The following is a 21063-nucleotide window of genomic DNA, read 5'->3' as shown; positions in this document are numbered from 1 at the left end:
AAACACACTGAGGGACTGCTGGGAAGGCAGTGCTGGTACGGGGTGGGTGTACCTGTAGTTAGGGTGGGCACAGAGGTGTCCGCCACTGCCAGGGAGCTTCCATCGGAGGAGGTTTCGCTGTCCGAACTGTCCCCCCAGTCTCTGCCGTGGTGCTCCCCTCTGTCCCACTGGTGCCCTCACTGTCGGTGGATTCGGCCCCATAAGCCATGTGGGATGCAGCTCCCTCCATCGCCTGTGACTCTGCTCCTCTGCCAGATGATGCTAATGCACACAAGGACAGGGTGACAAAACAAAAAGGGGGGGGGGAGACAGAGGATACACTTGGTGAATGCAAGCAACAACGCCACCGTTGGCGTACACAACACACAGGATTATTCCTTTGGCTCAACCGAGCGCTTCGGTGGGGATCCAAATAAGGCGCAGATTTTTCTGACCCAATGCTCATTGCATTTTTTATGTAGACCAGTCATTTTTTCCGGAGACCAGTCCAAAGTGGCATTTATATTGTCTTATCTGACAGGAGATGCGGCTGCATGGTCCATGCCAATAATTTCCAGAAATGATCCTGTATTATATAATTTCCAAAATTTCAAGGAAGAGTTCTTAAGAATATTTGATCGGCGAACTGCAGCTCAAGCCACTGACAATGAACTACTGGAAATCAGGCAAGGTAATAAAGATCTAGTAGCCCATCTGGCTCATTTCAATAAACTCATTGTAGAGACTGCCTGGCCAGAGTCAAAAAGAGCCGCCATATTTTATCGTGGACTGAGAGATGAATTGAAAGATGCCTTGGCACAGGTCCAAATAGACCCACCGAAATTTCGGAGTTAATTGATCTTGTGTTACAGATTGACCACCGGTTAACTGAACGAAGAGCAGAAAAGAGAAGAGAGTATCGACCATTTCCCCTGAGAATTGATCGTGTAAGAAATGATCATACGAGAGCCGGAGAAGGGATAACGATAGAAGAACCAATGCAAATTGGTTCCATCCGAGGTCCTTTATCTAAGGAAGAAAAAGAGAAAAAAAGAATGAATCAACTATGTTTATATTGCGGTGCATCTGGGCATTTTCTTAAAAACTGTCCCAAGAAACCCAAAGCTCTTCAGTCGGGAAAAGGCCAGCTTCATCAGTAGAGGGAGTTGCCCTGATGAAAGCAGAACCCAAGACAAATCCTTTAGATCAACGAGTGGCGAATACCTTACAAACCGCAGCACCACATTTGGTACAAACAGTATCAGTTAAGACCCTTGAGAAGGAAATTCAAGGGATCTCAGTTATGATAGACTCTGGAGCTACGGGCAACTTCTGTGATATCAAATACGCTCGTAAAATGGGTATTCGATTTATCAAGAAATCTACTTTGGAAGTAGTAAGAGCTGTGGATGGAACCAATCTTTCTTCAGGACCCATTTCCCATGAGACCGAACCAATTCAGATGCAAGGTTTTGGTGGACATCAGGAGCAGATAATCTTTAATTGGATAGATGCTCCACAATTTCAACTCATTTTGGGTCTGCCCTGGCTTACAGAACATAATCCACAAATTGATTGGAGCAAAAGAACGATCAAGATGAATTCCTCTTACTGCAAAGAGAATTGCTTTCATGATGGAGTGGAAGTGTCCACCAAGTCCCAAGCGGCCTGTTTATCATCACACTCTTCAATGATCTGTGCACTAAAGACAGCAGAAATCCCAAAAGAATATGAGGATTTAGTCGCCGTTTTTGATGAAAAGGAGGCTGAGAAATTGCCACCACATCGACCCTACGACTGCAAAATTGAACTGGAGCCAGGTGCGATATTGCCATGTAGCAGAGTATACGCATTAACCGAAGCAGAGAATCAACATTTAAAGGAGTATTTGGATCAATATCTTGCTAATGGTTTTATTCGTCCTTCTGAATCTCCATTGTCATCCCCACTATTTTTCATACCAAAGAAGGATGGGAGTCTTCGAACTTGCATTGATTATCGAGCCCTCAATCAGGTTACCATCAAGAATCGATACCCACTGCCTTTAGTGTCAGTTTTATTAGATCAAGTAAAGAATGCTAGAATTTACACCAAATTGGACCTGAGAGGAGCATATAATTTGATTCGAGTGGCTTCAGGGGATGAATGGAAAACCGCTTTTCGGACTCGATACGGATTATTTGAATATCAAGTGATGCCTTATGGGTTATGCAATGCTCCCGCTGCCTTCCAGCATTTCGTTAATGATATATTACGAGAATTCCTCGACCAGATTGCCGTGGTTTATATAGATGACATTTTAATATTTTCCAACAATCTACAGGAGCACATTTCCCATGTTCGATCCATCCTCACAAGGTTGCAAGAAAACCATCTCTATGTAAAATTGGAGAAGTGTGCATTTCATGTGGAACGAGTTGAGTTCTTAGGATTCATTTTGTCACCAGAAGGAGTTAGTATGGATCCTGCCAAGATAAAGACAGTGCAACATTGGCCTTCTCCTTGCAATGTCAAAGAGATCCAGAGTTTCTTGGGGTTCGCTAATTTTTATCGAAGATTCATATCCAATTTTTCTCAAACAGTTACACCCATTACTCGATTGTTGAAGAAAGGAGTGAAGTTTGAGTGGACAAAAGAAGCTGAAAATGCTTTTAATTTTTTTAAGAATTCCTTCGTCTCAGCTCCAATCTTGCTCCACCCCAATCCAGATGAGCCATATTATGTGGAGGCAGATGCTTCAGATGTTGCCATAGGAGGTATCCTTTCCCAGCGTCATAAAGATACAGGTCAATTACATCCAGTGGCCTATTTCTCTCGAAAATTAACACCACCAGAGATAAATTATTCAATTGCGGATAAGGAGCTATTGGCAGTCAAAGAAACTTTTCATGAGTGGAGGCATTACATTTTGGGAGCTAAGCATAAAGTGACCGTTTACACGGACCACCGAAATTTACAGTTTTTAAAATCAGCTCGAACTCTAACAGCTAGACAACTGCGTTGGTCCCTATATTTTGCAGACTTTGATTTTGTTATCACTTTCAGACCAGGAAAAGTAAATGGGAAGGCAGGTCCTCTATCTCGAATTGATACCGGTGCAGTTAAAGAGCCTCCAGAAAAAGAATTGATTATTCCACAAGAGAAGTTCATATCTGCCATATTGTATGAAAATGTAACCAAAGAAATTCAAGAAAACTTAACATTCGAAGGAGTGCTGAAGTGGTCCAAAGAAGGCCAAGGAAGAGAAATCAAAAAAGGTTGCCATACTTTAAAGGTGCACTGTATGTTCCGACTGTGGAGCTGCAAGAAAAAATTCTTCAGGCTTATCATGACGATCAATTGGCTGGACACAAAGGAATTCAAAAGACTCAAAATCTAATACAACGAGAATTTTGGTGGCCAAAAATGAAAACTCAGATAAGACAATATGTGTCAACTTGTGACAAATGTCAAAGAGGGAAATCAAATAGAACAGCTTCACAAGGTCTGTTAAGACCTTTGCCCACTGCACCCCATGCCTGGCGTACTGTTACTTTGGATCTTATAGTGGAACTCCCTAGTAGCCAAGGTTTTAACACTATCCTAGTTTTTGTAGACACTTTCACTAAAATGGCGCATTTCATTCCTTTGAAAGAAATCCCTCGAGCCCCACAGGTTGGATAGTTGTTTACACAACACATAGTACGCGCCCATGGTATCCCAAAAATTCTAGTTTCAGACAGGGGGTCCCAATTTGTTTCTCGCTTTTGGAAGGCCTTTCGTAAAAGATTAGGACTTGATTCTCGTTACTCTACCAGTTACCATCCTGAAACCGATGGGCAAACAGAGAGAGTGAATCAAGAGTTAGAACAGTATTTAAGACTCAATTTATTCAATAAAGAGAAGGAATGGCCCGAGTTGATGTGGGCAGCTGAATTTGCTTACAATAATGCTGTTCATTCCACCACTGGATTCACCCCCTTTTATCTGAACCATGGTAGACATCCTAATGTAATGTTGGGTAAAGAAGATGATTCAGTGTCTGCAGTAGAAGAGATGGTGAGGGATTTGCAGACCACGTTAGTTAGGGCTAGAAAAAACATCATTCAAGCAAAAGACTGTTATAAGACTCAGGCTGATAGAAAAAGAAGAGAGAGCCCCATTTATTCGAAAGGAGACACAAAGTTTGGTTATCCACTCGTCATTTACGTCTCAAAGGAAATCGCAAATTTCAGCCACGATTTATAGGTCCATTCAAAGTTGACAAGATGATCAATCCAGTGGCAGTTAAATTGCAGTTGCCAGCTCATCTAAAGATACATCCTGTTTTCCATGTCTCCTTGTTAAAGAACAGTCCTCCAAATTTACGTCAAAACTCCCCTCCAATTCCTATCCAGATTAGCTCTGCAGAAGAGTATGAGGTCAATCAAATCTTAGATTCCAAAATCCGTAATGGCCAGCTTTATTATCTAATTGATTGGAAAGGTTATGGTCCAGAGGAACGATCCTGGGAGCCGCACGAGTATGTACATGCTTCAAGATTAGTGAGAAACTTTCATAGAACCTACCCAAGCAAACCTAAATTGGAGAACTGTTCCTTGAGGGGGAGTACTGTCATGACCACACAAACTTGCCAAGTCAAATCAAAGAGGTGCATGAGAAAAGCAAAGAGATATCCTCAGTGGAGACAGCAAAGCCCAAACTGGAAGAAGGTTTGCAGAGTAATCTTGCGCTTATTTCAAAGGAAGAATCAAGAAGAGAAGATCCAAGATGGCCGCTGTGAGTCCTGAAGGTTAGTTACAATTCTAGTCTTGCAATCGGTTGGTTGCTAGGTTACAAGCTCTCCAGCTGGAAGCCTTGCACTTCAACTGAGGTCTGACAGGAATCAGCTGTGTGGAGAGAGAGCGCGCTTCAGAATAGAAACTCCTGTGAGGTAAAATTACATTTAAAGATTATATTACAGAAAACAGATAAATATTGTCAAGGTTTATTCGAAGAGTTTGATAGTAGACCGTTCCCGTGGAAGTCGGCAAGGCTACAGAGTTAATGTATGAATTAACCTTATGTTTACAAGGTTTTTGTTTAAGATATTAAAGTCAAAGAAAAAACGAACTTTAAAAGAGCAAGTATCTACAAATGTCAAGGTTATAAACAAAGGCCAAGTTTAAAGGAGAAACGAACTGTTAACAAATAAGCATTTACAAATTCAATGGTAATAAACCAAAATAGAGTTTAAAAGAGAAACGAACTTAAATAAACAAGCATTTACAACTACAAGTTATCGACAGATGTCGAAGTAAGGAAGGAGAAACTAACTGTAATAAACAAGCATTAACAAATACAAGTTATCAACAAATGTTGAAGTAAGAAAGAAGAAACAAACTTTAATAAACAAGCATTTACAAATACAAGTATTGACAGAAGTCACAATAAGACAGGAGAAATTAAATAACATCAGCTGATTTGAAGAACACATTATCACCAACTATATATATATATAGCAACATAAAACCAATCTCTAACAAAGGTTTCAGAAGTTCTTCCAGAATCAGTAATAAGCATTTTTTTAAGAAGAGCTATCATTTATAGAGAGAAGCAAGGCAACAGAGAACTCAGGGTGAGTGAAGAAATAATAGAATTAAAGAGAATTAAGTGTTGAGAGTAGAAAGTGAAAAACTGATGTTGTATATCCCTAGTAATTGCGACTGTGACTCTTGCAGGTGCTGTATCCAATCTTAAATGTGAAGAGGCAGACTGAGTACTGGCGTTCATCATCTCTGTGGCAATCTCTCTACCATCCCATTCCCCTTTCCCCCTCCGGGGTACTCAGCACGAAGGATTAATATTTGTTGTGAGTAGCTCGGGTCGGGACTGAGGAGTTATCTTCTGCTTCTGAGGAAATCGAATTGAAGTATCCTGACACCAGGAATGCATTTGTTTGTTGCAAATGCCCTGACAGCCCCTGGATTGCATTCAGTATGGTTGACTGCCCAACAGAGATGGATCTCAGGAGGTCAATAGCCTCCTCACTGAGGGCAGCAGGGCTGACTGGGGCTGGGCCTGAGGTGCCTGGGGTGAAGGAGATACCCACCCTACTGGGTGAGCGGGCACGGGAAACACACTGAGGGACTGCTGGGAAGGCAGTGCTGGTACGGGGTGGGTGTACCTGTAGTTAGGGTGGGCACAGAGGTGTCCGCCACTGCCAGGGAGCTTCCATCGGAGTCGGTTTCGCTGTCCGAACTGTCCCCCCAGTCTCTGCCGTGGTGCTCCCCTCTGTCCCACTGGTGCCCTCACCGTCTGTGGATTCGGCCCCATAAGCCATGTGGGATGCAGCTCCCTCCATCGCCTGTGACTCTGCTCCTCCGCCAGATGATGCTAATGCACACAAGGACAGGGTGACAAAACAAAAAGGGGGGGGTGGAGACAGAGGATACACTTGGTGAATGCAAGCAACAACACCACCGTTGGCGTACACAACACACAGGAAACAGCCCTATGCACTAGGTCATGCACTACCATTTACAATGCTACTCAACAGGCTATGGAGTACAATGCCTAAGGCCAATAGCAGCACAGCTGAAACCCACATGACCCTGCCCAGTAGTAAATGCCCACTAGCATTTGTGGGATTGGAGTGCATCTGAGCCTGCCCATCATGGAACCTACCCTGCCATGTTCGTCCTGGTCTAGGGGCACCCACAGACCCACATCCCCCACCCAGATAACACCTCAACACGCACAATTTCATGATTCTGAAACTGTACTCACCCCCTTGTGGCTGCTGTGATGCCTTCAAGTGCCCATTCAACTCCGGATAGGCCTCTGCCAGGAAGCGGAACATCAGGTGGGTCAGGGTACGATGGGCAAACCTTCTTCATTGGGAGGCCATCCCCAGCTGGGCCTCTGCCGTCTTCCTTTCCCAGCAGTGCAGGTCCTCCCCCTGTTTGCAACAGTGGGTGCTCCGCCTGTCAAAGACCCCCAGGGTCCGCACCTCCTTGGCGATGGCACGCAAATAGCATTTTTCTGATGGGCGCTGACCTGCAGAAAAAGGTACATGCAAAAAGGTATTAGTCATACTGTCCGGCCTGTTACACTCATGGCCCACCATATCCCTCCCATCACCTTACGCACAGACATTGCCCACTGTACAAGCAGCACTCTGCCCAGGACCCCTCAGCCACCCCCATACAAGGATTACACACACAGCACTCTATACATTCATGCCCCATGCATCATGCTCACAGTGTACTCACCTGTTGGTCTGGAGGATCATAAAGTAAACGGTACTGTGGTAGGACCCCATCCACTGGTCTCTCAAACTACTCGGAAGTGAAGGCAGGGGCCCTTTCCCCAGACACTCGAGCCGTGGTCGCTTCCAGATACAGGTCACAGCAGCACTTGCAGTGTAGGTCCTCTCCTGTTGAAGGTCAGGTAGCAAGTGAGTGAACAGATAAAAAATGGCGTTCATATCTGCAGCTGTGCATACCGTCACCGCCGGTGTACATCACCATTGGCTCCTGGAAACCATAGGCCCCAATGATAACCATTGAGATGTTGCACGGCGGTCGTCGACCGCCTCGTGCAACGGCGCAAAATGTCAGCAGAATTACCTCATTTCCACTTGTCCCTCCTCACAGGTCAGGCGCCCGCCATTTTAGGAGGGAACAGGCCATGGCACCTAACTGCGTCACAGCAGACATAGGCACATCAACGGACCTACATGTTCACATACTGTTTCTGTAACAAAATGCAAGGCATTTTACTCTGAGGATATCTTTGTATATGACCATCTGCTCACCGTTTTTCACCCTAGAGTTCAACTGCTGAGGATGAATAGGAGATGGAGACATACCCCTGTGTACAGACCCCTGGTGGACCTAGCGACAATGGAGGACAGGCACATTATCCTTACCTACAGACTTGATAGGGCCACAATCCAAGAGCTGTGTTCCCAATTGGAGCCAGACCTGATCTCAGCTATTCGCTACCTCACTAGCATCCCCCCTCTTGTGCAGGTCCTGTTAGTTCTCCATTTCTTGGCAAGTGGGTCCTTCCAAGCGACAGTGGCCATGGCAGCAGGAATGTCACAGCCTATGTTCTCAAACGTGCTGACCAGAGTATTGTCAGACCTAATGAAACACATGTGCAGCTACATCGTATTCCCCCAGGTGGAGGATTTGGCCACAGTAAAGGCTGACTTCTATACACTTGGACATATCCCCAACATCATTGGTGCTATTGATGGGAAACATATTGCCTTTGTCCACCCCGCGGAGAAATGAACAGGTGTTCTGAAATTGAAAGAGCTTTCACTCTCTGAATGTGCATGTTGCATGTTGCATGTTCCATGTTCCATGTTCCACAACCTGGCCTTGAGACGCCAGGTACCTTTTCTGCAGGAGGATGCGGCTGGAGATGGCCGTGTGGCAGCGGTGAAGCCTGTGTACAATGACGAAGAGGAGAGAGAGGAAGAGGATGAAGACAACAGAACTTCCAGTGACACACAGGTAAGACACTGTAACTTCACCTTCCATTGCAGTTTTGTGTTGGACATTGAACATGGCAGCCTACATTTCCAAATTCTAAGGCCACTTACTGTACCCTTTGGCATCTTTATTTGCAGATATCTGTGCCCCACTCTGGCTCCTGGTGTGTTTACTGCTGCCCACTACAGGTCATACCTATGTATAGATAACTGTACAGTTGAATTGCAATGTTTACAGCTTGTTAAACGAATACATATTTCAATCAATTGACAGACCTCATACTTGTATTTGTTCCAAGAGTGTTTATTTATGGGCTAATAAGTTGGGGGTATTGCAATGGGCTGGGTTGCTGATGGAGGAAAGTCCAGGATAGAGTCCATTCTATTGGTATCACAGGTGCATTGTCCAAGGGGGCATAGGAAGTGGAGCAATGGCAGTTCAAGGTGGACAGGGTGACATAGTGGGACAAAAGGGTTACATTCAGGGGAGTCCTATTTCCTGGCGTGTGTCTTGGCAATGTTCTCTGGCTTCTGCCTGGATAGCAGGGACCTTTTGCAGGGTGTTTCTCCTTCTGTAGGAGGAGGGGTGTTGGTGGCCTGTTGTTCCAGTGGTGGGGCCTCCTGTCCACTAGCGTCAACGGAGGTGGAGGGCTGTTCATCGGTGTGGCTAGTGTCAGGGGCCCTTTCGTGTGCCACTGCCTACCTCATGGTGTTGGCCATGTCTGCCTTCACCCCTGCAATGGTGACCAGGGTGGTGTGGATATCCCTCAGGTACTCCCTGATCCCCAGGTACTGTCCCTCCTGCAGCCCCAGGGTCTCCTGCAACTTGGCCAGGATCTGGCCCATGGTCTCCTGGGAATGGTGGTATGCTCCCAGGATGTTGGTGAGTGCCTCGTGGAGAGTCGGTTCCCTGGGCCTGTGCTCCCCCTGTCACACAGCAGTCCTCCCAGCTTCCCTGTTGTCCTGTGCCTCTGTCCCCTGAACCATTGACCCACTTCCACTGACCCCAGGTCCCTGATCGTCCTGTTTTTGTGGGGTTGCCTGGGGTCTCTTTAGTGGTGGACACACTGCTGATTGATGTGTCCTGGGGACAGAGGGATGGGCCCACTGGGTGGGTGCTGTGGTGGTGTTTCCTGAGGGGGGAGGCTCTGTGGTGGTATGGGACTGTGGCTGGGTCACCGACTGTCCAGAGGTCCATGATGGGCCAGGTTGGTCATCCAGATCCAGGTGTGCAGAGCTGCTGTCATCACTGTGGGCCTCTTCTGGGGGGGACTGGATGTTGCTGGCACTTCCTCTCTGGTGACGTTGTGTGGGGGTCCTGTGGGTATGTGAAAGCAGTGTTATTGTTTCTGTGTGTGACATCTTGTGCATAGGTATGTTCCCCCTATGGTTGTTATTACCAAGGCAGCTTTGGCTTGTGTGAGTTGTGATTTGGTTGGCTAAGTGATTGTCACTAGTGTGGATGCTGTGGTGATGGGTGTCCATGCAGGGCTGTGAGTGGTGTCCATGCATTGGTGGTGCATGCAGTGCTGGTTACTGGGATGGGTGGGTTGTGATGGTGGGGTATATGTCAGGCGGTGGGGAGATAGGGGTGAGGGTATGTGATGGCATGCAGGTAGGGGGGGTGAAGGTAATAATGATTTGACTTACCAGAGTCCAGTCCTACTGGCACTACTGCCATGCCCTCAGGATACATGACTGGCTCTTCCCATGTTGTTAGTTGTGGGGTATGAGGTGGGGCTCCACCGCCAGTCCTCTGTACAGCAATCTGGTGTTTTGCAACCACGGACGCACCTTCCCCCGTAGACCGTTCCACCTCTTCCTGATGTCATCCCTTGTTCTGGGGTGCTGTCCCACGGCGTTGACCCTGTCCGCGTCTCTCTGCCATAGCTCAATCTTCCTAGCAATGGATGTCTGCTGCACCTGTGCTCCAAATAGCTGTGGCTCTACCCGGATGATTTCCTCCACCATGACCCTTAGCTCCTCCTCAGAAAACCTGGGGTGTATTTGTGGTGCCATGGGTGTGGTGTGAGTGGTGTGAGTGGTGTGTGTGAGTGTGTGTGGGGTGATGTGTTGGGGTGTGTGCTGTGAGGTGCTTGGATGGTTTATGGGTGATGGTGTTCTGTGGCTCTGGTTCTGTGGGTGCTCCTGGTGTGTCTGTCTCCCTGTTGTAAATTGTTTGTAGTGGTAAAGGGTTTTGGGTAATGTGGGGGGGTTTTATGGTGGAGTGAGTGTGTGGTGTGTGTATGTGTGTCAGGTGTGTGTAGTTTGAATTGTCCAATGTGGTGTTGTTTTGTTAGTTTGTGTGTATTTTGTGCGCATCTGTATGAACCGCCAATGGTTTACCATGGTTGAATGTCTGCCGCGGTGATTCGTGGGTCATAATGCTGAGGGCGTATTTCTGTTGGCGTAATGGTGTGCATTTTGGTACCGCCAGTTTATCACTGACCTTTGGGCTGGCGGACTTGTGTGTGTGTCTGTACAGTGGCGGATTTCTATGTGTGGGTCATAATACGTGTAGCAGTATACCGCTGCGGTATGTTGGTGGCAGTCTACATGGCGGTAAGCAGCACTTACCTCCATTGTCATAATGAGGGCCTTAGTCTCATTTTTGGAATTTGAAAATCTCCAGCTGGATGAAGCAGGAGGCTGTAGTCGAAGACGATTCCAGGTGCTTCGATACCCCTTTCATGAAGAACTGCTGTAGAGGATTAGCTCCTGCAGAGAAGAACACAGCAGGAGCACCCGCAAAGCCACGCTGAACAACAATGAACTTTGGGTGGATTAGTGAGCAGGTTGGTCCTGGTCTCCTCCTGGTTCTTAGAGCAGCTTTTGGCCACAAAAGTCCTCAGATTTGGGGTTTGACCATCTGGACAATTTCAGCATCAGCACCAAGGGCCCAGGACTGTTGGGATGTCACTTGGGTGGTGCAGGACTCACTAGGGATGGGTCCAGGGGTGGGTTCAAGATGGTGGAGGCCTTAATGTCCATGTAGATCCGAAAAGAAACAAGAAAACTAGCCATTGGGGTCACTCTGGTAGTCTTGGGTTCAGGTGATGATGTTGTGCTCAACAGCAGGGCTGGCCTCTGAGGGTTCAAGGCGGATTCCAGGTAGCAAAGCATTTGTTCTAGGTACAACAAGGCAGTTTTGCAGAGTGCACAACAGGTCACAACAGCAGGCAGTCCTCTGAGATTCCTTCCACCGGTTTAGAAGTGAACTGAAAAATGGGTCTGAGGGTCCTATTTGTATATCCTGGTGCCCTTCATCTAGAAGGTGGGAAAAGCATCTAGAAAGGTTCCTTGAAGTGGATAGAATATCCAAACTCCCATGCCCTGGCTCTAAGCTGGCTGCAGTGACATTGTGGAGATGATAGGTTCTTTATCTGAAGGCAGAGCACAGCCTATTCAGTTGCAAGTGGGGCTATGCTCAGCTTCACCCCCATCCTGCCAGCAGATGGCCCATCCAGGCACCTAATCTCTTTATTGTGTGACTGACTAGGAAGAATGTACAAAGTCTGTGATTTACACTTAGTCATGTGACCCAAAACACACTGTAGACTCAAATCTTTCGTGAATATATTAAGTAACACCACGGGCAATAGTCAAGGTCAGTGGATTAAGGTTATTTTGTGATTGCTGCATTTACCATATAAATATGAATTTACTGTACTTTCAACATAACTTTCCGTACAAAATTTGCAGATTTCACCAAAATGTTGTGTATTTCTCAAATGGTTAAAAAACAGAATGGCAAAGAATGTACAACATAATGTGTAGTGTTGCTGCAAAATTTAGATATCCTTGGCATATGATGTGTTTTTCCATGCCCTATAATCCTAATAGCCCTGACAATTTTAAAGCTCTGCAGAGTCGCCTGGGGGCTATAATTATGGGGATGATATCTGTATTTCAAAGGGAACTGTGAAATATTGCTGATAATTCATGGTTCCCAGTGAAATATGTGTTTATACTAGTATATTTTGTATAATAAAAGCTTTGAAGTGTGTAATTTATTTTTCACTGTGATGGTCTCCACTATGTAAATATGTTTAGGTCTGAGTTTCCATAGGAAGAGCATTTATTGTATTGCTAATAACTTAAACACCATTTGACGAATCTTTGCACAATTTTGAAAAGAGAGCTCATCCGTCTTAGATGCTTCCTGAATTAATGTTTGGAGCGTGGGCTGAGGAAAAAGGATGGGGGTAAAACATGCTTTTCATCGTACAAATGATCATAGGAATTTTAGGAAGCAATGCAGAAAAAATGGCAGAACAGAATTGAATCAAATTTGTCAGAAAGCCAGATCTTTACCTACCAAGTGCTAAAACCAATCAGCTGTTTTTGAGAAATTAGTTTTGAAAATATAGTGATGTCTGGATGTTTGGTCCCACAGCCTACCAGACTCCTTTGTTATGTATGTGCTCACCAGCAGGCAGAAAGAGGGCCGAGGTAAGGCTGACAGCGCATGACAGTTCACAACTGAACAGTATATGGTCAAGCGTTAACTTTACATTAATCACATGCTGTCCAGTTCACATGCAGAGGTATACACGGAGGCCCAGCTTTATGGGATTTCTGGAACACTGCATAACAGCAAGCCACCTTGCTTAGCTGCTCTCCATTACAGGGAAAGGGATAAAATGCCTTGTATTTATCCAATGCGATGAAATTCCTGTCCTTCTGCACTGGGGACATTTTGGCTACCTAGCCCCAATAGAGGCACCCTAAATTCAGGATTGTTTTTGTTTAGGGAGGGACACCTTCCTGCACAAAAACGTTCCGGAGAGCCTTTTTTCCCTTTTTATTAATGCTCCAGAGAGCAGCAGACATAGAAAGAGGAAAAACAACTAGGATAAATAAAGATGTTTCTCCTCGTTAAGCAGATGCCAACCCGCCACACTCCAGATTTGTGGCAGTCTCCACCGCCGGCCCGTTGGCAGTGAGACTATCACCATGTCCCTTGCGGTCTTCATACCACTAGGGTCATAATGAGGACCATTGTATTTAAGAGCAGGACATGTAACATTTTACTTAAATCATGCACTTAAAGTGAAAAGGCCTAATTTGCTATTTTCTTTGTAGCAGAATTAGCTGTTTCATGGGAAAACACTGTGAGTTACGGTTAAAATTAAATAAAGCTAGCTCCGTCTATGAACCAGATAAAGATGTTCCTCTTGAACTTCTTATAATATTTACTACAAATGCAGTTCATTGGTAAAGCTGGATCTGAAACAAGTATTTCACAAAATGTTACCTTTAGACTGACCATAGGCATTTGTCTGAGCTTCCATCTGTCACCCAGGAGCTAAATAGCTCCTTGGTGAGGTGTGAATTGGCTCCCAGAGCTGAGGCAAAGGCCTTAGTTGTGGGGAGTTGATGTCCCCTGACAGGATGAGCGGGGGGCTGTGCCCAATCCCTTACACATCTTCAAAGGATGCCTAACATGTCACTGGCACATGTAGCTCACACCTGGGCTTGCCCCTTTGTCTAACTAGCCAGCCAGGTCAATGTCATTGGGAGAGGAGCTTTCCCCAGAACCAGTTTTAAGTGTCAACTGGGGGAACTTTGCAGGTTGTGAGGTCTAGCAGTCATCAGCTGGGAAACAAGCCGATCATGGTGTGACTGAAATCACTGAAAATGTTATACCATTCCAGGTGGTTAGCCATTGCAAAGGTGACCACAGTTTTACAAATCATTAGAATGATTGATATGCCAAAATTGACCTGCAGCTTGTAAGGGTCTTTGAATGGTTTTATAATTTTTTTTTTTAGTAACTGACTTACAAAGGCATATTTTAGTATCTGGGCTACTACACCAATGATGCAGAAGGCATTGAACAACCTTGCAATAATTGGACTGATGGCTATCTGGTATCGTTTTATATCACTGTAGATTTGAAAGGCAGTGAAAGCGATGTGGGTAGTTTTAGGTTGTTGATGATTTGGAAGGACTCTGCCCAAGAGGGTTAGCTGGGCAGTTAAGTGGCATCAAGAGTGAGGTTGAAGAAAGGTAAGACAATTGTTTTGTTGAAATACTACTTTGGGATGTGGTTTGGCCACTGAAAAAGTGTTAATAGAGATGTTTCTGAGGTCATTGAAATTATTTATTTATGAACTCAGTAGAGCACCTGGCAGAGTTCTCAGCTTTGGTAATGCAAGACTCAGGATGCATCATTTCTTATATCACCTCTTCATGGCACAGGCTCTGTATTTCATGAGAGTTAGAAATCTAGTTTCTAGTTGGCAGTCAGTTTACACCCTGTCCAAGTAGGAATCCTCACTCTAGTCAGGGAAAGGGAGTCACACACCTAAAATAACCCCTGCTCACCCTCTTGGCATCTTGGCACGAGCAGCCAGGCTTATCTCATAGGCAATTTGTAAAGTATTTGTACAAACACACACAAATACATGGTGACAACACCACATAAGGACTCCACACTAGTTTAGAATAATAGCCAATATTTATCTAAATCAAACAAGACCAAAACAACAAAATTCCAACATACCCAAGTAAAGATAACAAAAGGTTAAAGTAACATAATCCATAAGAATCAAAGGATGTGTTGTTTTATCATAAAGTACCTGGTATGCATCAAAAATAAAACTGCAGGGGCGAAGGTGTGTACAGAAAAACAAGCAATTCATTGATTCCTTACTCACAGTTGACGCCGTGTGTTGATTCTTTCTCCACAGGGTAAGCAATGTGTCAATTCTTTCCTCTCAGGGAGGGGGTGTGTTCATTTCTGGACGAGCAGCCTCTTGTCCGTGCAGTGATTCGACACCGAGGGACGATGCATGGAAAATCCAGATGCACAGCAATAATGAATCCGTACTGAGCTGGCGATGCGTCAGTTTCACCGGTGCTGCATCAATTTTTCAGCTGTGGTGCAGGCACTGTGTCGATTTTTCTGCTGCTTGGCTCTGGTGTGTGGATTTTCTTTCAGGTTTTACCACCTTCCCCTTCCAAGGGCCCAGGGACTAGATGTGCCACCACTTAGAAAGTCAGAGGTCTCAGTAAGAGAGCCCATGTGCTGGCAGATTAAGGGGCAAATGTATACTCTGATTGCGCCAGATTGAACTTAACTCCATATTTATACTTTGGCGCTAGACCCGTCTAGCGCCAAATTTATGGAGTTAAAGTCATTTTTTTACCGGGGAAACCTACCTTGCGTTAATGACATGTAAGGTAGGCGTTTCAGGGCAAAAAACGACTCAAAGGCATTTGTGCCTCATTTATACTCCCATGCAAAAATGGCGCACAGGAGGGGAAGGGCCTTAAAAAATGACTCCAAACTGGTTTAGAGTCATTTTTTAACACCTGCGTCAGGGCAGGCGTTGAGGGACCTGTGGGCTCATTTCCATGGTCTCTGACCATGGAAGCAGTCCACAGGTGCCCTTCCCTGCCCCCCAGGGACACCGCCTGCCACCCTCGTCCACCACTGGAGGACATCCATGGATGGGGGGACCCATCTACAGTAAGTAGAGGTAAGTATTTTTTTTTTCTTACCTATAAATGCCATAGGGGGGCCTGACTTGGGCCCTCCTACATGCCACTGTGCCCACTGACCATGCCCAGAGGACAGAAGTCCCCTGGGCATGCCATTGGGCATGGGAGCAGGACTCCTGTCTTTGCTAAGACAGGAGTCATTTGCATGGGGGTTGTGCATCAAAAAATTACGCTAGTCAGGTTAGACCCAATATTTTGAACTCTAACCTGACTTGCACCATTCTTTGGAGCACAACCCCCAGTCTTCCCTATGCCTCCGCTGCCCGGTTACCGTAATTTATTTTTACGTTAACCAGGCCGCAGCGCCGGCTACCGTCATTCCATAAATAAGGCACCCGGCAGGGAGCGTTGGAATGGCGGTAGCTTACATTATACTTTTTGATGCAAATCTGTGCTAGCGCAAATTTGTGTCAAAAAGTATAAATATGGGCCTAAGTCTTTGATGTCCCTGAGACTTCTTAACAGGAGGCAAACTCAGTCCAAACCCTTGGAGAAACTTCACAAGCAGGATACACAGCAAAGTCCAGTCTTTGTCCTTTCTACGGCTGACGCAGCAACATGACGCCAACCCAGTAAAGCACACACAGCAACAGGGCAGTACTTCTCCTCACAGCTCTTCAGCTCTTCTTTTTGGCAGAGGTTCCTCTTGATCCAGCAGTGTTCTAAAGTTGTGGGGTCAGCAGTCCAATCCTTACACTCATTTCTGCTTTTGAAGTAGGCAAACTTCAAAGGAAAGTCTTTCTAGCACACAAGACCCTGCCTCTTTCTTCCCCTGCCCCAGTCACACTCTAAGGGGTTGTAGAGTGTATTGGGTGAGGTCAGACACAGCGCTTTTAAGTGCAGATGGCAGCTCCTCCCTCCCACTTTAGCCAAGGAAGACCCATCAGGCTATGCAGGACACACTTCAGTTCCTTTTGTGTTACTGTCTAGAGTAAACTCACAAGCAGCCCAACTGTCAGTCTGACCCAGACGTGGATTCAGCAGTCAAGAAGAGGCACAGAATGGTTAAGCAGGAAAATGCTCACTTTCTAAAAGTGGCATTTTCAAACAGACGAACTGAAAAACAACTTTCCCAAAAGATATATTTTTAAATTGTGAGTTCAGAGACCCCAAACTCCATAGCTCCATCTACTCCCAATGGGAAACCATACTTAATAGATATTTTAAGGCAATCCCCATGTTAACCTATGAGAGAGAGAGGCCTTGAAAAATTGAAAGCCGAATTTGGCAGTATTTCACTATCAGGACATGTAAAACACGCTAGTTTATGTCGTACCTTTTAAATTCACTGCACCATGGCCACGGGATGCCTTTGGCCTACCTTAATGGTGACTTGTATGCAGTGAAAGGGAAGGTTTGGGCCTGGCAAGTGGGTACACTTGCCCGGTCAAACCGGCAGTGTCAAACTGCACACATAGACACTGCAGGGGCAGGTCTGAGGCATGTTTACAGGGCTACTCATGTGGACTGCACAATCAGTGCTGCAGGCCCACTAGTAGCATTTGATTTGCAGGCCCTGGGCATCTCTGGTGAAATTTACTAGGTGCTTACTAGTAAATCAAGTATGCCAATCATGGACAAACCAATTATAATCACAATATAGATAGAGGTTGCACCTTAGCATTGGCTAGCAGTGGTAAAGCGCCCAGAGTACTAAAGCCAACAAAAAAAGGTCAGAAAAAAATAGGAGGAAGGATGCGAAATGTTTGTGGACGACCATGCAAAAAGGGCCAGGTCCAACAATGAGGTGAAGGTTTTTTTTTTCAGTGCTTCAGAAAATTCAGCTCTGCCATTCAAGAGCAGAGCAACTCTGTCAGGGTTAGTAGCTATATCATACTACAGATGATTCTTGTATAAGTGATCTGAAGTAAGTTTGGCCCTGTTCAGAAAGGCATACTGCAGGTTGTTAGGCTGTATTCTACTCACATTTCTGACACACAAGACTGTGATTTTATACATTTTAGGTGTCAATGCCACAATGAGTTTGTGAGTCAAGCAAATAAATGACATTGCTTTGGACTTAAACTGAGGCTAGTGACCTGAGCAAATCAATGCAGTGTCCTCAGTCAGAACTGGTGGGAGTTGTTCTACAGGTTTCAACTTGCCCCTCTCCCCAACACTTCCTGACAGATATCATTTTTCTAATGGTGAGATCACTTGTGATGAGGGAGCTCATTGCATTGAAAATTAACCACTGGGCCTGGAGCTATCTAGTGAGCAAACTCCAGACATGATCATTCTTGGGTAAGGAGTTCCTGGTCTGACAGAGCTACCATAGGGGTAGGTGCTGTGGCCAGCATCAGGACCCCTGCAGAAGAAGGGGAGAGCAGATAATGCACCCCAGGGAAGGAGCATGCTTACCCTGGACGCTCTGAACAATAACCCATTCCTTTCACACTACACCAGTCATATCACTGACACTTTACACCTGATCATACTAGGCAGAAAATGTTAGCATTTATTCCAATCGGAATTGGGGCAAAAATGCCTGGAAAATGACACTGTATTCCTGGATCTGAGCAGGTATTACATTAGACTTATTTTTTTATGTTTTTCGGTGATGGTCATATTTAGGAGTAGGTGATCACTTTGCCCTCCAGTACACGAAGGGACAGATTTAAGAAAAGTGGTGCCGCACTCAGTGCAGCGCCACTTTTCTTGCGGCCCCCTAACACATCCATATGTGTGCCATATCTAAGATACGGCGCACCATGATGGTAGTTAGGGAACTAGCGTCATAACTTTTTACACTAGTTCAGAGCTATGCAGTATTAGCGTAAAAAATTTTGACACTAATCCTTCAAAGCCCATTGAGGCCCTTTGTAAACAATGGTGTGCCTCCTTTTAATGCCTGCTCTCAGCAGGTGTTAAAAGTGCCCAAACAAATGACGCAAAGAAATCACTTAGATTTCTTTGCACTATTTTTTACAACCCCCTAATGGTTGAAGACCCCCTTTGCATACATTATGTCTGGCGCAGGCATAATGTGGCGCAAAGATTTACAAAGTGGCGCAATACATGCATTGCGCCACTTTGTACATTTTGCACAGCCATTTTGGTCTTGTTGGGCCAAATTAGTGTACAAACAATATTATGCTAATATGGAGCAAGGAGGCACTGGGGGCTCTTAATTCTGCCCCAAAGTTCTAGACTGGACTCTTGAAATGTCAGAGGGCGTTACTGGGACATTGGACAATGTTTTGACTTTCCTTAACCAACACGACCGCAAAGAAATCTGTGAGTTTAATAAAAGCACTTTTTAAACGTTTTTAGAACATGTGCAAGTTTATATTACCTAAATTAATATTGCCAGGTTCACATTTTAGCGTTCTATTCCAACTATATACTCTTTATGCTTTCTACCTCTGCATCAAAGAAGCTTAAAGCACTAAACTATAAGTGCATTCTGAGTACAGGAACGAGTGTGTTATATTACCATTCAAAGATCATGATTCATTTTCAGAAATACTATGAAAACACCAAAATATGAAAAAATCAATTTTAACCCTCACCCACAATTAAAAGTGAACAATTAATGCTCTGTCTTTTAAACGTTTGTGCTGATGAAGTTGACAGGCGCATGGACATATATTTTATCAAGACAACTCGACACGACATTGGCCACGCTGCATTTGCACCATATCCGACATCGTTCCCCCTCTTTTTGTTCTTGAAACAGATCTTTGAGCAAGAAAACCGAAAGACACACCTTAAAACAATAAAAGCTAAATGTAAATGTTTGTACCAATTGCTACAGAATGCTTTCAGCCATATTCCCTGTTGAACAAGTTGCTCAATGCTCTTTTACCATATTACAAACAATGATGTCGCAAGTTTTAAATTACAATGCTAATGAACCCCTAGAAGTCATTTACAAAATCAGTGGTGACATGTTTAGTGCAATTCATTCAGGATATAAGGATTGACTAGGTTACAGAAATGGATTATTGTATGGGGGGCTCTTGATGATAAATGCTGTGGTATTTTCTTTGTCTACAGAATTTCCAGTGCAATGAAGCTCTTTTTGAGGCTGTGGAACAGCAAGATCTGGACGCAGTGCAGATTCTTCTCTACCAATACACGGCCGATGAATTGGACATTAACACCCCTAACAGTGAAGGATTGACACCTTTGGACATTGCCATTATGACAAACAACGTGCCTATTGCAAGAATGATGCTGAGGGCCGGAGCGAAAGAGAGTCCTCACTGTAAGTAAACAACCAGCTCTGAATTCCAAGTTTTTATTTTTATTTGGGTTATTCACAGGTTTTTTTTTCTTGTTCTTTCTGAACAATTTAAAATCGAATTTGAATTTTTATAGTTGTCTTCATCCCATGAACTAGTATACAAGCATGTGAACACAGGCAAACTATTGTGTTAGTGATTTGATCTATTTTTTTGTCAGGGCTACTCGCTATAGTCTATGAACTGCCTTCTATTTGGCACCAAGTTTGTAGAAATCAGCTAATTCGTCAGATAATACATTACAGAGGCACAGACAGAGGCAGCCCAAGCCTGCTGAAAAATAAGTAAATCTTTGAAAATGTTTTTACATTTCCGGGTGGAAAGCCAGTGGATAATTAGTGGCTTCGGTGCGCCTCTGAAGGACCAGTCATTACTCCTTCACTTATGGCATTTCTACGGAATTTCTTCCTTTCTGGAAATTTAGACATAGACTGAAAATTTGTGGATAATTCCCAAAAGAAAAATGCGCAGAGATTAGTTAAATTTCCCAAACCTCTGGTTTGATGAAGTCTGTAAGGAAGAATCAAACATGGGTGTTTTGCCAGAACATCTGAGCCAAAGATTTGGTTACTTCCCTGAAATTGCTTCTCATCCTCCAAACAGTTCAAAAAATAGGAATTTCTGTGATTAACGAATTCATGAACTACCTTATTAATTTATCTTTGGAGTTGGCAGTGGCCTTTCTCAGGTGGAAACAACCACAGCTTTTCCCATTTTGTAAAAAAAAAAGTGATGTAGACCCAACAGTGCTAAGGGACTTCAGGCCTATCTCATCCATTTCAAAGTCAGCAAAGACCTTCGGGAAGCTTATTAAAATCAACTATTAGATATCTTAGAATCGAATACCTTGAGCTATAGGATGCA

General features: G+C 44.7%; 1 protein-coding gene across 1 annotated transcript in view; it reads left to right on the top strand.

The window, feature by feature from the left end:
• The window catches only part of ANKFN1 (ankyrin repeat and fibronectin type III domain containing 1), a 1012473-nt gene that overhangs the window by 30682 nt on the left and 960728 nt on the right, over positions 1–21063 (top strand). Inside the window, exon 2 of the mRNA XM_069202026.1 lies at positions 19952–20162. Within this exon, the coding sequence (XP_069058127.1) occupies positions 19952–20162 (211 nt within the window). The remainder of the gene's footprint in view (positions 1–19951; positions 20163–21063) is intronic.

The sequence above is a fragment of the Pleurodeles waltl genome, chromosome 7 (assembly GCF_031143425.1).
Source record: "Pleurodeles waltl isolate 20211129_DDA chromosome 7, aPleWal1.hap1.20221129, whole genome shotgun sequence".
NCBI classification, from domain to species: Eukaryota; Metazoa; Chordata; class Amphibia; order Caudata; family Salamandridae; genus Pleurodeles; species Pleurodeles waltl.
Note: the sequence above shows the minus strand (reverse complement) of the source record. Positions and strands in the feature narration are given on the sequence as shown.